The sequence below is a fragment of the Brachypodium distachyon genome, chromosome 3 (genome assembly GCF_000005505.3).
Source record: "Brachypodium distachyon strain Bd21 chromosome 3, Brachypodium_distachyon_v3.0, whole genome shotgun sequence".
NCBI lineage: Eukaryota > Viridiplantae > Streptophyta > Magnoliopsida > Poales > Poaceae > Brachypodium > Brachypodium distachyon.
In genome coordinates, this window is record NC_016133.3 from 50948309 (window position 1) to 50965322 (window position 17014).

A 17014-nucleotide genomic window follows, 5' to 3' on the forward strand; every position below is an offset into this window, starting at 1 on the left:
TCTGAGACCCTTATTATGCATCGGAGGGAGCACCACACTATATCACACCCCTGACTTCCTCATCTAGTATTATTGTACTAGGGCGCTACAAACAAGTGGTGACCTAGCCATTAGTAGGAGAAGAGAGAATATTTTAATGCATCACTAGTAACATCTTCTATGGATTGTTTTATGGACGCAAGTTCTTTACAAAATGAGCGAACATATGCACTAAAACATGTCTACACTCTAGATATATCCGTATCTAGACGAAGTTGGGTCAAAAATTATGAAACAAAGAGAGTACTTCGATGGAGTAAAAAACCAGCGATTCATACAAGATGGTGGAACCCACAAAGTAAGTACTCCCTCGGTTCCAAAATGTAGAGCGTATAATTTTTTGTTGACTGTCAAACTTCTTAAAGTTTGACCAACTCTGTAACCAACAATATCAACATCTATGATGTCAAATGAAGATATTAGATTTATTGTGAAATATATTTTCATAGCATCTTTGTTTGACACTATATATGCTCATATGTTTTGTTATAAGCTTGGTCATACTTAGAAAGTTTGACTGTCAACAAAAGTTATACGTCCTATATTTTGGAATTGAGAGAGAATTTATTAACAAGTGGTCTCTCCAACAAGCATTTGGTTGTTATTAAGCTTCGCCACTTACACACTAGGCAATTGCTCGTGGGGCAACAACAAATTGAGTGGATTCTAGATTGTTACTTAATTATTATTTTTGCTGGATGAGGATGACATTCCGGGTCCTCACATTATCACCATCGATTGATATTTATATGAGTAAATATGATCAAGAATCAAGAGGAATTATGAGTCTGGAGTTGATCTATTCTCCATTCCAACATGTGCATTTCTTAAATTCTTAACAGATACACCATCTTGCGTACGGGTGGAATATTTTCAGTTGAATTACCACTTTGTGTAATACATATTTACCATGGGGTTTTAGAAAATATATGTTTGTCGCATTTTGTGTTTGATGATCATGAAATAAAAAGTTATGGTTTAATTGTAGTTCTATTGTCCCCCGTTTTGGAATTTGGACCATATTCTCACCTTGGTTACAATACATTTCTCATGGTTGCAAAATGTTTACTTACTTACCGGTTTTCAAACCTATAGTTTGTCATTTGTTGGTGGAGTTACTGGATTTTCTATTCCGAAAAATACATGTGATTGTATTCGTGATAGCATTTATTACATGTTTTATTTTTTTTGTTAATATGAGGTTTTTATGATATGATATTGATAATTTGATATTTGATATCACTAGTTCATTTTCATACCTACTATTAATTTGTGAGTTCATATCATATAAATCACATATATTAAGGTTGTAATGCTTGGCAAAGGACATGCCGGGATAAAAACTTAATATACCATATATATACTGACAAAAGGAATATGGAGTACTATATTATTTTGAATTTGCTATTTCTCGGCTTACTAAATTGCAAAAATATAAGAGTTAGAGTTGACATCTTTAGGTGTATTGATATCTAACTGCACATTTCTAAAACTAAATTACGCATGCGCAAATTTAAAGATGTGTTAGCACTCCATTTTTTTAGGGAAAGCCATCATGACAGCTTTATTACGAATTAAACCAGAATAAGTGAGTAACATCATTAATAAGAGATTGAATAAGAAAACTAGGGGGTTGTCCAACCAAACATCAGGTGGATCAACTCTTGCTACTCTAGCTAGCCCATGAGCAACTACATTAGCTTCTCGAGGACAATGCTCAATGATAACATTACCTAGATCCTTAAGGGCTTCAATACAGTCGATGTAGATAGCCACTGCTAAAGACGAAGGCCATTGTGCACTCGTCCTCTCCTGCACCACATCACTGCAGTCCGACTAAATCAAGAGATTCGAACAGCCCAGACTTTGAGCGAACTGAATTCCTCCACGGAGCGCCAACGCTTCAGCCGTCGCATCATACACCACTCGCAAGTAACTATTAGTCGCGCCAAGAAATGCTCCAGAAGCATCACGAATCACCGCTCCCGTGGCTCCATCCTCCAGGTCCGCATCAAAAGATGCATCAATATTAAGCTTCTGCATACCTTGAGGAGGCCGTTGCCATCCTGGCGTTGGATACCACTTGGCTTCGAATAAGCCCGCACATAATTCATTGCCACAGGCTGTATCGGTATGGAGGATCGCCCTGGTAGTTGAATTGACTCGCCTTGTGACTTCTTTCCCACCAGATGTACCAACATGGCACAACTGCTAGTTCACCATTAATTATAGGGTCCAAGTAAATATTCTGAGATTGCCCACCTCCCAGTAGCTCTTCAAGCACCGCAGAGCCAGAACGGTTATGGAGCACAGTACCGCTGATCAGTTCACTAATTCCCAAAAAATGCCAAACCTCCTGCGCCCTTGAGCATGTGAACAAAACGTGTTTAAGATTTTTTGTTGAACAAAAATACAAGGATTTGTTAGTCGGTTGACGCTACTACTGTACTCCTATCTGTATGTACCGGTCCAAAAAAAATCACTCCTATATGTATGTGCGAATCCTTCCGTTTTCGTCAGGGTTAATTCTCGTAAATTGTCCCCAATTCCAGCTTGCCGCTACCCTAGCTCTCGACATTCGGCGACGCTTCCCCCCCTCCACTCGGCCCGGCGCTCGTCCCTCCTTCCCCAACCCACGAAAACTCCCGGAGAGGGTTCAAATTTGTGCCTGATCAGGGCGCCGAACACCTAGGGGTCCGTTTGGAACCTAGGCTAGAACCGTTCTAGTCTTGCCGGGCTAGGTTTGTTGTTTGGTGGTAAACAAATTAACTGGTTTTTTAAGGCAAGTTAGCCAGCCTGGGATAGAAGATTCGGCTCGCCTCTGACGGCAAGCCACGTTCCGCAAAAATCTTCTACTCTCGAACAACTATCTCGTGTGAGTAGCAGCTAATCCTTACCATCAAAAACATTAAAGCAAATAAGTAGTCGAGACAAGTCGCCCTTGTCAGAGTCCAGCTATAGCTGGATTCCACCAACCGCATCCTCATTCCGATCTGATCTGTTCGTTGCTGTTCGATCTACCCGTTCTCTCGCCGTTTCGTGACAAGATCTGAGCCTCATCGCACCCATGGATCCGCGCGCCAGGTACCCTCCCGGGACCGGCAACGGTCGCGGCGGGAACCCTAACTACTACGGCCGCGGCCCGACGTTGCCGCAGCACAACAATCACCAGCAGCAGCAGACGTCGGCGGCGCACCACCAACAATACGTGCAGCGCCAGCCTCAGCAGCATCACCCGAACCACCAACAGCAGCAGCAACAACAGCAACAGCAGCAGCAGTGGCTGCGGCGAAATCAGATCGCCCGAGGTGCAGCGGGCACGGCTGGGATCAGCCAGCCAAAGGCTGTGGTGCCATCCCCGGCCGCGGACGGCAACGATTCTAGGTGAGTCGGTAGAAGCTTAGGAGTTTGTACGACATTTTGTGGTATCTGATTGTTCAACACGTAGTTTAAGCGCTGCAAATGTAGCTTGCGAAAGCGATTGCGGGTGCAGCGGGAAACGCTTGTTTTTCTGCTGTAAAGCAACCCACAAAGGTTTGCTGAATTTTGTGCTTGTAACTGGACAAGCATGAGTAGTTTAAACATCATTATGGATTATCGATCTATGCATGGTCATAATTAGCCACTCTTGTGTGGTGACCAGAACTGGAGATGGCAACTGACAATTATGCTCGGCTTTGTGCAGTTCAGAAGACTGGAAGGCCCAACTGAAGCTTCCACCTGCAGATACTCGATTTAGGACAGAGGTAATTCATGCCACCTTGATTATTCATTTTGTTTTTGGTTTTGGAATGTGGCCCTGTGGGTACTTTGATACAAAGGAGTCCCTGAACTAAAAGTTCTGTCGTTTGCCATCTGTACTTTCGTATTTGGATAACTAGTTTTTTCTTGGTGTCAAAAATAGATTCTACTCTGGGCTTTATGTATCAGTTTTTATTTTTTTGATACCTTACATTGCACACTGAATATGTCAGTTTGATCACTAAAGTTGTGGGAACCTAAATCTGAGTAATTTTTTTTCTGAAACCGATGAATTATCTTCACAGTAGGAACTTGCAAATATTTTTCTTATATGCCATGTCTTGATGCTAGTTAATTGTATTCTGAACATGAATTGATTAGGATTCACTCTATCTTCACTTCCTATATAAAAGACCCAATTGGTAGCGGCGGTATGTCCAACACACATTCATAATGCATCACTTGTTGATTTGGCACAAATCAATGAGAAAAAATATGGATTTGATGATTTAAAAGATGATAGTCCAACATTCTTTTTAAATATGCAGTATGTTTTTAGTACGTAGCAACGCACGGGCATTGTGCTAGTGTAGTATCATGTAATGATACATTAGCACTTGAATATTAGGTGTGCTGGACTACATATTTTTTATTTCCACTGGAGTTCTTTCCTTATGTAGCCACACTTTGGTTGAACTGATGCAATGCAACAGCCCTCCCCGATCCAAGAAGAAAGCATTCCCATTGCATTAACTGACAGTGACATTCTTGCTAGAGCAAAAAATGGTACTGGCAAAACTGCTGCATTTTGTATTCCTGCGCTGGAAAAGATTGATCAAGACAAAAACGCTATTCAAGGTTTGTTCTACACCCACAATGCACCTGGTAGATACTCTTTAAAGGCCAAATGGTTTCCCTGTGCCTTGATAGTATTAGCTGGTAGAAACTAACATGTATGTTTCTTTCTTTCTTTTCGATGTGGTTCTGTCTGTGTGTGTGGGCCTGTGTCACAACTATGTTGTATTAGAAATAGAAAGTTCCAATAATGCAACGGTGCCTCTTGTGATTTGTAGTTGTTATAGTTGTTCCCACGAGGAATTGGCTCTTCAAACATCACAAGTTTGCAAAGAGCTTGGCAAGCACCTTAAAATCCAAGTTATGGTCACCACTGGTGGAACTAGCCTGAAGGATGATATTGTCCGTCTGTATCAACCTGTCCATGTACTTGTTGGAACGCCTGGGCGTATTTTGGACCTTACGAAGAAAGGTGTTTGCATTTTGAAGGACTGTTCAATGCTTATTATGGATGAGGTAATTCATTCTAAGATTTTCTAAATACAGCTAAGTTGAATTCTTTTGTAACTGGCTAGTTTTTGTATTATGTAGACTTCATGATGTTATTCAGTTGTCAGTATCTGTTCACTTGTATTTGTAAGTAAGTGTCTGTTCTGAAATACTTTCCCACACTTTTTGTGGCTACTTGTTGCCACTGGCAATATTTTACCCTGCCTGTTTGGTTTGCAGCCAAATATTGCCATGCTTTGATGTGCTATGAGTTAGGCAAGTTTGACTGAGATAAACACCTGGTTGGTCCTTTCTGCCACCTGGGTTACACACGTCAGCAAGTAAAATAATCATTATGCTAGACAAAGTTGTTGCTCCAATCTCGATGATCCAATCTAGCAATTTCAGCAAAGGTAGTGCTAAAATTGCAACCGTAGTACACGAACCAGACATTCTATGTGTTCATAACTGGTTGGTGTGGCGCTAAGTAATTGTGCCTGTAGTTGTGAGCGTAACTTGAGTCCATCAGCAAACAAATTAGTGGTGGCATCTCACATTTTATCTCCAAGCGTCATTTTAGAAGGGTCTTTAAAAACCATTTCAGAAGTAGAATTTTAGCTATCGGACTATGGAATGCAATTATATGCTTCTCATTTGTAGCAAAACTCTGAGTGTCCAAAAAAAGCATGTCCGAAAAAAGCAAGTGTTCTGTATCTTTATCTTTACTCTTATAAAGATCTGAGTTCGTGGTCATCCGTTCACTCCACCAAGACTACTCTCTAGATTGCTAGGAAATTAGCTTAGTTGCCACTCATTCTATGTGGCAGGTGTGTACGTATCACGATATTTTGGTTGTAGTTGATTGGATTGACATATACTTTGAGATAATTGTTATTAGCACAAAATTGAGGAGTATGAGTGCTCAAGCTTTTAAACAACTCATGCGGTATATATTTAGTTTCATAGCATTTAAGTAGTTTTGAGAAACATTCTGAATGTTATATATGATATGATTTCCCTAGCGTCATTTGGCTCTCTTATATGAGTGTTGAAAAATCTTTCTTGGGTTGTCAAGTGCCTGCTCTAGTGTATCCGTATCCTTGGGTTACCACTTACCAACTAGATGATGACTCTGATTGGCTTTACGCAGACACAGAACTTTAGTACTTTACATATCATCCATCAACTTCTGTATCAACTAGCTGCCCTTTCTGGAATCAGACTGTGAACATTAGTTTCTTTAATACCTAGCTCGTTTCTTAAAATAAAAGCAAAAATACTTTCAAATTGATGGATAAGTTATGTTGGATGAATTGTCTCGATGTTGGATCTGGTTCTGCAGTGTTGGGCTTGCCAGTAAATAGGCACATCTCCATAGTATATCTTTTTCCTTTCTTATGAGAGCTATTGGCTTTTTGTGCACGCAGACAAGCTTCTCTCTCTCCTGAATTCCAACCTTCTATAGAGCAGTTGATCCGTTATCTTCCAGCAAGTCGACAGATTTTAATGTTTTCGGCAACATTCCCTGTGACTGTTAAGGAGTTCAAGGACAAATATCTACCTAAACCTTATGTTATTGACCTCATGGATGAACTTACACTGAAGGGAATTACACAGTTTATGCTTTTGTGGAAGAAAGGCAAAAAGTCCACTGCCTTAACACCCTCTTTTCCAAGGTTTCACATCTTCCCTTTGTTTCTTAATTTAAGCTAGGCATTTTAATCTTCATATAACATATGGGTCATCCAATTTATGTTTGTTTTGAGACAGCTTCAAATAAATCAATCCATAATCTTCTGCAACTCTGTAAATCGTGTTGAGCTATTAGCAAAAAAGATCACAGAGCTTGGGTACTCGTGCTTCTACATCCATGCAAAGATGCTGCAGGACCACCGTAATAGAGTTTTCCATGATTTCCGCAATGGGGCATGCAGGAATGTTGTTTGTACAGGTATGCTATTCTGTTTCTTCTTTATTGCCATTTTCTGTTTGAAGGACATTGCTAGGTCATCTTTGCTTTTTGTGTGCTGGCTAGTTGATTTATTTGTGCTCTCATAGTACAAATACAATATTTGAGTCATTCTCAATCTATCTTGTCTTTTCAGCCCTGCTTGTGTTACTTTTTTCTTGAAGTACTGCTCTTATGTACTTTATTTTGATAAAAATGCACATATAGTATTCTCTTGAAACTAACTTATAATTCAAAGTGCATGAAATGGGGATACTGGAAAACAACACTTTCTAAAAACAGCCATATGGGGATACAGCGAGTATATAAGTGTTTAGAAAAAAAATCACCATATAATAAAGACAATCATAATTTTAGATGAGAGAGAGAGATAGAGTATTGCATTTGCTGCCTCCTTTTAATCGATAAATATTTTCTTAGCTCCCCCAATCTCATGTCCTCACTCCTCAAGTCTTCATAACGTGGTCTTTGCTGCAAGGTTGTCTCCCCTAAGGAAGGAACAACAGCAGTAGCAAGAGCGAGAGGGTAGGGAGGGAAGTAGGGGCTCAGAGGAGATGGCGAGATCTCCTCTTGAGAGCACCTGATAATGGGGAAGGAATTGGGAATGGTTGCGGATACGGTCATTGCCGGCGAGGATCCAGGCAGTAGCCAGCAGTGTGGTGCAAGGGGCAGGTGGGGGCTAGAGTGAGGGAGAGGGAACTGGCTGTTGCCTATGTATAGTTTTACTCAGGGGACACACATATCCCCGTACCCCCCCCCCCCCCCCCCCCCCCGCGCCTAGCGAACGGGGATACAACCACTTCTGGAGTGTTTCTAACTTGGGTTATTTTCCCTTGCATGTTTGTGTGCCCACTTCATAAATCTACACTGAAGTATAAGTTCACAAGATCAGAAAGCAGGCCAGTGTATTTTTTAACAAACTATTGTGGCTGCTGAAATGTGTTGTGCTGAACTTAGTTTATAATCTCCTGTGGGAAAATACACACGAAAGCAGGCAATAGTTGGTTAGCCAAACAGTAAAATAGGCAAAAGCGGGTGGGGCAAAATGGCAAATGGGATTACAAGAATCCTGGTTATGGCCAAACACAGCCTTATAGTTTTGTTTTTAAACTCAGATTGTGTGTTTAATCCACAAAGAGATACTTGTTAAGTGAACTAGGGCATCTCCAAGGGTGACTCCCCATTTGTCCATTTGAGGGGTGTTTGGACAAATGGGGGTAGACAAAATATCAAGTTGTCCAATGCGAGCCCCATTCGTCCTCCCCATTTATCCATTTTCTGTCTTTTCTTTTATTTTACACATAAATACATGTTTTGAACATCAATAATAGTTCAAAAGAAAAATACTAGAGCAGTAGTGCACACATAATTGAACATCAATCAAATTTAAATTAAAAATAAAAACAAGACAAGATGCCTTTGTACGTGGAGAGGCATCAATCCAGTACTCAAGCCTCAAGCTGGGGGTGCATGTCTGTAATTTGAATTTTGCAATTTAGGACCACGTTCTTTTACAATCCGGGATGAAACAGGCAGCCATACAATTAAGAAAATCCATTCTAGAACAGGCGTCAATCCAAGATGAAGCAACAATGAACATCCAAGTTTTTCTAGTCTGCATAAACAAAAGAAAATCTACTCTGCATGTGGACAAACACACATCCAGTAAAACTACTCTCGCATCAGTTCTTGAGCTCAGATCAGGACATCAATTGACAAGATACTGGGGCACAACGGCGGCTAGCTGCAAGGAGCAACGAGGTGAATGCCCCGTTCTTGAGACGCCGCACGTGGACCGGCCACGCGGACCAAGGACCAGGCATCCTTCTCGCGTATCGCGTCGAGCAGATGGACGGCGGCAGCGAGCAGGTGGGCCACGATGCCCGGAAAGGGATGCGGCCGCCAGGGAGCACGAACGGCGGTGGCGCGCAAGGGAAAGGGAGGTGGTGGTGTGCAGGCGCAGGGGAAGTCGGGTGCAGCGAAAATGGAGGCGGCGGCAGATCTGGTGGCAGAGGAGAGGAGCCGGCGCCGGGAAGGAAAGAGGCGGCGAGTCCACGGAAGAGGAGCGCGAGTTCGGGTCCGGCGGCAAGAGGAGATGCGGGGGCGGCGGCGGTGGATCCGGTGACCGGAGGAGAGGAAGGGAGGCGGCGGGGCAGGTCCAGCGAGACTGCGAGAGTGCGAGACAGAGGAGAAAAGAGAGAAAGAGGAGAATCTGTATGACAAGTTGGCCCGACGGACAATGGGGAGTCCTTACTCTTTCCTCATATTTGGGGCAGAAATGGGGAGGATGGACAACTTTTGGACAAATGGGGGTTCCCATTGGATTGTGTATTTTGCTCATGGACCCCCATATGGACAGATTTGGACAAATGGGGAGGATTTGAGGGGTTCCCTTGGAGATGCCCTTAGGTTTGTTCATGGCAGTCATTTTTCCAGTGTTTAGTTCTAAACTTTTTATCAACTGCTTGTTATCAGCAGAATCACTCAAATTGTGACTTTGTGAGTTTATCATGAAATAAATGAATGTGTGCTGCTGCTTTATTTTTTTAACCTTTGACACTGACGCTAGTAAAATTTTGATTTATGTTTGATGTCATTTGGTTTCATTTACTTATGTTTGTGGCCTCATCTTTTTTCAGATCTTTTCGAAGGGGCATAGATATTCAAGCTGTTAATGTTGTTATCAATTTTGATTTCCCCAAGAGCTCTGAAACATATCTCCACAGGGTATGGAATTTTCAATGATTTTTGTACTTAATTCTCACACCAGGACAATCAGATTTTCCACAAGCTGTTAATATTTTATTTGCTGCATGGTCTTGAGACATTTTTATTGGAAAAGCAAAATAAAGATTGTGTATCATGTAAATGGCTTATCGTTGTCAAAATTTTGGTTATCTTTTGTTCATACGTCCTGCTTGATTTTAAATGATTCACTTGACCTTTTCTGTCCTGGTAGGTTGGTAGATCTGGGAGATTTGGCCACCTTGGCCTGGCTGTGAATTTGATCACCTATGAGGACCGGTTTAATTTGTACGCCCATTTGTCTACCATGAAAATTTTCACCTATTTTATTCCCTAGTTTTTCTCTCCTGACAGAATATTGTTGCTTTGAACAGGTATAGGATTGAGCAGGAGCTTGGGACTGAGATAAAACCAATTCCTCCTCAGATTGACCAGGCTATATATTGTCAATGATCTGATAATGTTTTCACATGTATTCACTTTCTCTAAGAGTAATAAGAATACAATGATTGTAAATACCATCCCATCACTCATCAGGTAACAAACTGTCCTTGTTTGTGGTCAATGATTTCATGATCAGGCAAAGCACAATGACTGCAGAGATGCTAATTGTCAATGTTGCTGTTTACTTTCAAATCGCAATTTATGGCTGCAAAGAAGTTGAACCTTTTTATTGTGAGGACACGTAAATCTGCACACTTCAGTACATCTCTGTGATCATCACGTTTTACAAATTTAGTCCAGCTTCGATCATCACATTTGGATCTCCAGTACATATCAGTATAATCATGGAGTTTGGACCTAAAAATGTCTCCCTTGAGAGTAAACTTCACAAAACGATTCATATAATGGAAAATGGTGGCACCCATTCAAGTTTTAAATTCACAAAACTACATGCTGTGTCAATTCAGATATAGCAGTTCCTTGTACTGCCTTTATGGAGGATGTTCCAGCCAAGTGCTGCATCCACGTAATGAGGGGTGGACCCCAGTTAGCTGGGATAGGCATGTGAAGTTTTCCTAATAAAATCTGCCTCCCATTTCACATCTGAATGATGCATTTACTGCTTAATCCAAAATGCTTGTGCGCTACGATGTACACATGATTTTAATCCTGGCAAGTTCTGGCGACGTGGGCGGTACCTGTACTGCTGATGTTGTGGATGTTTCAACCAAGTACTTCACCCACAGTTAATGGGTGGAGTGCCGTTACAAAATTGCCTCCCATCTCACATTCGAATGATTACAGCATTGCTAAGTTTGTAACAGTACAACAGACACTGTTTTAATGTTTTGTTAACTGCTTATGTTTTTGCTGGAATTGTGACTGACTTGCTGTTGCATGTGCAGGTTTTACCGTGCCCCCCTTGTGGTGTATGGGAACATTTCATGGAGCGTGTGTGACAGAGAAGATATCCAGCTCTTCTGACAGACCTTGTTATGCTGACATTATTGTGGTTATCTCAGGGCAAACGTCCTGCAACTTTTAGGCACACAGCGGTGTATATTGCTAGGTGCCTGTTCCTGGGCTAGCCGTGGAGTTTTAGTTCTTTACATCATGGTTCCGGTCTTTCTCCTGGCATCATTACCTATTTCTCACAGGACATTTTAACCCTGTTATTTACTGGTGGTGGGTCTGCTCTATTGGTGCAAGCAAGTGGTTATCTCAAGTCCTAGCTTGGTCTTGTGTAGTTGACGTGTCAATCAGAAGTCAAAAGTGGACCATCCAGCTTGAGCTCAGAACTGTCAATGCGCAGTAGTGACTAGGGACTTGAGCTATTGGCCCCAAATTGGATATTAGTAGTTTGTCAATAATGTGCAAAGTGAGCTGCATCATGCTATGCAGTCTTGCTCTTGTACCATCCCTCGGCAATGAGCCTATGTGTCATGTTCGTCATTTAGATTCCCGCCTTATCTTTCCAACTTGACAAAGTATTGTTCAATAAACAGCGCTGATAAGCTGCTGGTGTCAGAGACATCCAACTTATAACAGTAGGCCCTAAACTTGGCTGTCTCAATTGTTGATTGTGAAGTGTCATTTGCTTCTTTCTGTGCCGCGTCACACGTTTTATGTTTTTGATGATGATAAACTAAATGTTCTCCTGCTATTGAAATATTGGAAGTACATGATTCTACATAATAGTTGGTCGGTCATTTAGCCCTGTTGAAGTGAAAGAGCCCATCACTGCAGATACGAACGATCGAAATAGGTTTTGTAATGATGAACAGGTGTTACTGCGAATGCGCAATTAGAGGGATACGTTCTGCATGTTGTCAGTGATTCGGAAAATCCAATACTTGTAGCTGATAACTAAATGGGGAAAATGCAATCACGACCATTGAAACCCGCCTTCCATTGCTGGCCAAACCCTTCTCAGCAGTGCGGTCTGGAATGCTGAGATTGGCAACGGGCTCTTCCCGTGACATGCCTATCTTTAGTCTGGACTCGATCTGGAGTCAGCATGGGAGGAGTCAAACGACGATGTCTAGGAAATATTCAAACATACTCCTGAATCCAAAGCTGCCCACTCTTATAGAATAGCGAGCGTATGCTTCTGCTACGCCTCGCATGCAAATAGGAGCAGTGTTTTCTGTTCTCTCCGTATGGATTCTGTAGTGCCATCGCATTCGTGTGATAGTTTTTTACCTGCCCTTTTTTTGGGGACCCGTATCTGACTGTCATACGATGAGAGCAGTAGTGCCTGACTTTCTTATTACAGTATATGCTAATGCACATTTTTTTTTTTGAAAAAGGGTCAAAGACCCAGCTTTATTGATGTAGCACATGTTTGGATGTACCAGGAAGTTCATCTCTTCTAAATTTTGAGCGACAAATCTTCACAAGTTGAAATGATTCATTTGAACATGGACAGCCAATTGTAGAATCCGCAATGTTGCATGGAGCCTATAAATTATGCCCCAGCGAACCGCTGCATTAACTAGAAAGAGATCTAGGCAAGATGTACCGTCCTAAGTCCTAACCGAAAATAGCACTCGCGAACAGAACTTTATGATGAGTTCTTGTGTGATTCCCCTCTAATATCATCATCGACAAGGTTTGAGAAGACACCATCCTGTACCTGTGTGTACTTGTCCCGTCCATACACATGATTGACACCATACGTTTAGCTTATCTTATCTGGCCCCTTGTGATGGAGAAACGTGCACTCCTTGTCATTACGTCGATTGCTGGTTTTGCTACAGCGCTAGCTTTTGCGTGCCCCTGTAGCAACGGCAGTGCCGGGTACACGACTACACGTCGTGGACCGGCTCAGAGAACCGCGGTCCGAACACCTGCCGCGGCGAGGCCATCATGGTGATGCCCCCCCTTATAACTGAACCCTCCTGCGGCTGCCACAGCAGCAGGCAGCAGGCTGCAGCCGCTCGCAGCGATGCAGGGAACTCTGAAGTCTGCATTTAATATTTACGAGAGAACCGAACCCCACACCGCCAGCACACACGCACACACACAGGGAGTACAACACCTCTTTCTCCCCTTGCTCAAAATCCGAGCTACACTCTTAGGCCAGAGGGCTCATTTAAGGTTACTCCCCTTCCCTTTACGTCTTCATCTCGTCGGCCTTGCTCGCCACATTAACTCCCCACGCTGTGCAACTCCCACTCATCATCGTCCCTGGCTGCCTCTGCTCTCCGGCCTGGACGACGCACGTAGCTAATATACGAACGTGCGGCGCCGCTAACCCTCAGCAGGCACCACACCAGATTACAAGACACCACTGTGCACCTGTAGTGGGCAAAAATGAAATCGGAGAGGAGCCGAGAGACTAGGGACGTCGTTGGTAGCCTGCTTCATTTTGCCAAGTCAAGCTCACGTCGCAGTGACCCGAGTGATCGCAGCTCAGGCGAGCGGAAAGCCTGAAACCCGTATCGATCGAATGCATGGCCCGATACGCAAACGATTGAACTGAACCCAATGAGCTCATCGATGTTACCAGACTCTCATGTCCTGTCCCGTCCCTACACCCACGCTGCGTGCCCGTTTTCTTTGCCTCCGCCGTCGGCGTCGTCGTGCGTGCGTGCGTGTGTTGTCGCGGCAGCGCAGGTAGAAAATCTCGGGCATTAAAGTGTCCCCCGGGGGATCCTCCAGTTCTCGTCCGGGCACAAACACAAAACCTTCCTCGTCCTCCGCGCCCCCGCAAATCTTTCCAGTTGCACTATCCCCCTCTCTCGTTTCACATCGCATTCATCGCCCCCGTCCGCTCTATCCCCCAGCCCATGCCAGGCCTCAGCTAGGCACCAGCAGCACTAGTAGTGCTCCTACGTATAGGTGCAGTACTAGCGCGCGTGCCTCGATCCTCCTCCAGCCAGCTTACTTGAGTGTTCTCTGTAGCTTGCCCCTCGCTCAGGCTCAGGGAGCGGCCATTACTGATACCCATACCCGATGGGGAGGGCGCCGTGCTGCGACAACAAGGGGCTGAAGAAGGGGCCGTGGACATTGGAGGAGGACAAGGTCCTCGTCGACTTCATCCAGGCCAATGGCCACGGCAGCTGGCGCCTGCTTCCCAAGCTCGCAGGTCGGTCTTGCTCTTGCTCCAGTTCTTCTATCCCATATCGAAACCGTCAAATCTTTTGCTAGTAATCGTTTGCCCCATTCATGTAATCACGCATCGTAGTACTAGTTCTGTTGCCGTGACACTGACAGAGTCTGACGTTTCTTGGCCGGCCTTCTGATGAGTTGCATGCAGGGCTGAACCGGTGCGGCAAGAGCTGCCGGCTGCGGTGGACCAACTACCTGCGGCCGGACATCAAGCGCGGGGCCTTCACCGACGAGGAGCAGAAGTCCATCGTCCAGCTCCACGGCATCGTCGGCAACAAGTGAGAGCCCCGGCCTTAATTTCTCCTCCTGGCCTAATTAACCACATGCATTTCCGCACCAATGCAATCTCCCCCCTGCTTGACCTACTGTAGCTCGCGCACTATAGCCATGAGCTCGCCGCAGCGTGCTACTGTTCGTGCATGCTCCCCCTATCCAATCGCCCAATGATGCCTATACCACCGTCCATCAATCACGCCCTGAACTGGCTGCTTGCCTTAAGCATCCGGTCGGACGATTAACAGTGTTCATTATTTACTGGGTACACGTATTTTGATTACATTTATCATGGTCTTTTGGTGGTTTTGTGGCGAGTTAATGGAGTACTGATCTCAAGCGCGCCGGCGGGGCTGTTGGTTTTGCTTTGTGCGCACGCAGGTGGTCGATGATCGCGGCGCAGCTGCCCGGGCGGACGGACAACGAGATCAAGAACTACTGGAACACCCACCTGAAGAAGCAGCTGAGACGGATGGGCCTCGACGAGCCCCCGCCGGGCCCAACCGGCGGCTGCCCCGCGGCCCGTCACATGGCCCAGTGGGAGACCGCGCGCCTGGAGGCTGAGGCGCGCCTCTCGCTGCTCTCCTCATCCGCCGCCGCCGCCGCCGCCGCGACGGCCACCACCACCACCACAACCTCCGGCTCCGCCGCCTCCTCTTCCTCTTCGGCGGCGGCGGATTCGAAGCCCGCGGACGTGTTCCTGCGCCTGTGGAACTCCGACATCGGGAGCTCCTTCCGCAAGGTGGAGGCGGGCCATGGGCCGCCGGTGTCGTCCGCCAAGGAGGAGGCCCACGACGCGGTGAAGCCGCAGGGGGACGAGTCGTCCAGCAGCGAGATGGACGCGGCCTCGGCAGAGTACCAGATGTTCCTCGACTTCGCCGGCGAGGAGCTGGGGCTGTTCCACGGCCGGCACGGCGGCTTCTCGCTGTTCCCGCCGCTCGACGTGCTCTCCGAGGCGTCCCTCGACACGGCCTTCTAACCGCAACGGCAAGCGATCGAAGCGAGACCTAGCTAGCTAGCCAGCGCTCGCTACGTACGCCTGTTGTGCTGCGCATGTACGTATAATCGTATATATGCATGTTGTCTTTTGTGGCGTACTCCTGCAGGCGTATGGCGCCGCGTACGAAAATTAGTACTTGGGCACGAGAATTTTGTGGGGGCTAGGGACTTAGGGTTTTAATTAGGAGGGGGTCTAATTAACCTGCAGCTGAGGCTGGACATCATGGTGTATTAGTTACAGCTTGTGATGGCCGGGATTCACTCCGGAGACGCTCTAATACATCTGATGATGTTCGATCTTCAACTGTGAGCTTTGGAGCTGTTTGAACATCAAATCTTTCAGTCCGATCGATGACGAGATTGATATTGTATGATATATATATCGATGAGAAATGCAGCAGTGGTGCAGTAATTTCGCTCGAATAAGGTTGCAACCGGCACAAATTACTGCGCGCAGGTCCTTCCGTGCACTACTGGTGGCTTGTCCACGACGTACAGCTGGAGTACGAGTTGGATAATGAAATTATTACCACGTGATGTATGCATGATCGGTCGATGTAACTGGGGAGGAAATGGGACATGGCATATGATGCGTGACGTGTATTTGGACCATCGTCATCAAATGATTCAGTTTGTTGGCAACCCGGCCTGTCTGTCACCACTGTTGTGCCTTATACCGACATGTTCTTCTGGGAAATTTGATCATTGCACCGCCCTAGCGTGCAATTTTAGATCGCATCAGTAGAACATGCATGGGGCTTCGTGCGGAACAGTATACAATTGATGACCAGCATGTTACGTACGTATGTGTATCGATTCGATCATACCGTGCGTACAGCTACAGTTGTCCCTAATTATTCACTGAAAAAAGTTACTGATCTGAAGCATCCGTGTATATCCTCGAGAGGTGGTCCATCGGTCCTTCGCGGATCATCGTCCAAGTAACAAATTTCACAAAATCACAATTTGTGTTGCTGGGTTTCACAAAAACCACAGAACTATCATTCTTCAGACATTTGTTTTCACAAACCCCAACTCATCCTCTCTGTCAGATGAGGTCCGCATGTCATGCCACACGTGGCCGAGCTGACATTTTTCTTTGCATGCATGTGGCTACCTCGTGGCCTAGATCTGACGCGGCAAAGAAAACGGGTTAGCCCAGACAAGTGTTATATGGCATGCGGCTTCCATCTTCAGAGACGATGTTAAATTTCTTAATCTAGCGGTTTTGGGTTCTGCAGGAACTTCTGTCCGCGGACCGGTGGTTCTGTGACCCTTTTTTAGGCAACCTGGCTCTTAATATAAAAGTCAATGACTTATTCTAAAAATTACTTGTCAAAGATAATCAAATACGTGGAAGGGCTTGGCATTGAGCCTATCCATTTCAAAATTACAATTCTCCTTGGA

The 17014-nt window shown here is 44.9% G+C and overlaps 1 protein-coding gene and 1 pseudogene across 1 annotated transcript; both read left to right on the forward strand.

Moving 5' to 3' along the window:
• The first annotated feature begins 2969 nt into the window (after window positions 1-2969).
• On the forward strand, window positions 2970-11891 carry LOC100827589 (annotated as a pseudogene).
• Window positions 11892-13827: 1936 nt separating this feature from the next.
• On the forward strand, window positions 13828-15911 carry LOC100830325 (transcription factor MYB41). The gene is made up of 3 exons (XM_003569917.4): window positions 13828-14312; window positions 14484-14613; window positions 14990-15911. Exons 1-3 carry the CDS (start codon window positions 14180-14182, stop codon window positions 15585-15587), a joined length of 861 nt encoding a protein of 286 aa, XP_003569965.1. The 5' UTR covers window positions 13828-14179; the 3' UTR covers window positions 15588-15911.
• The last annotated feature ends 1103 nt before the right edge of the window (window positions 15912-17014 follow it).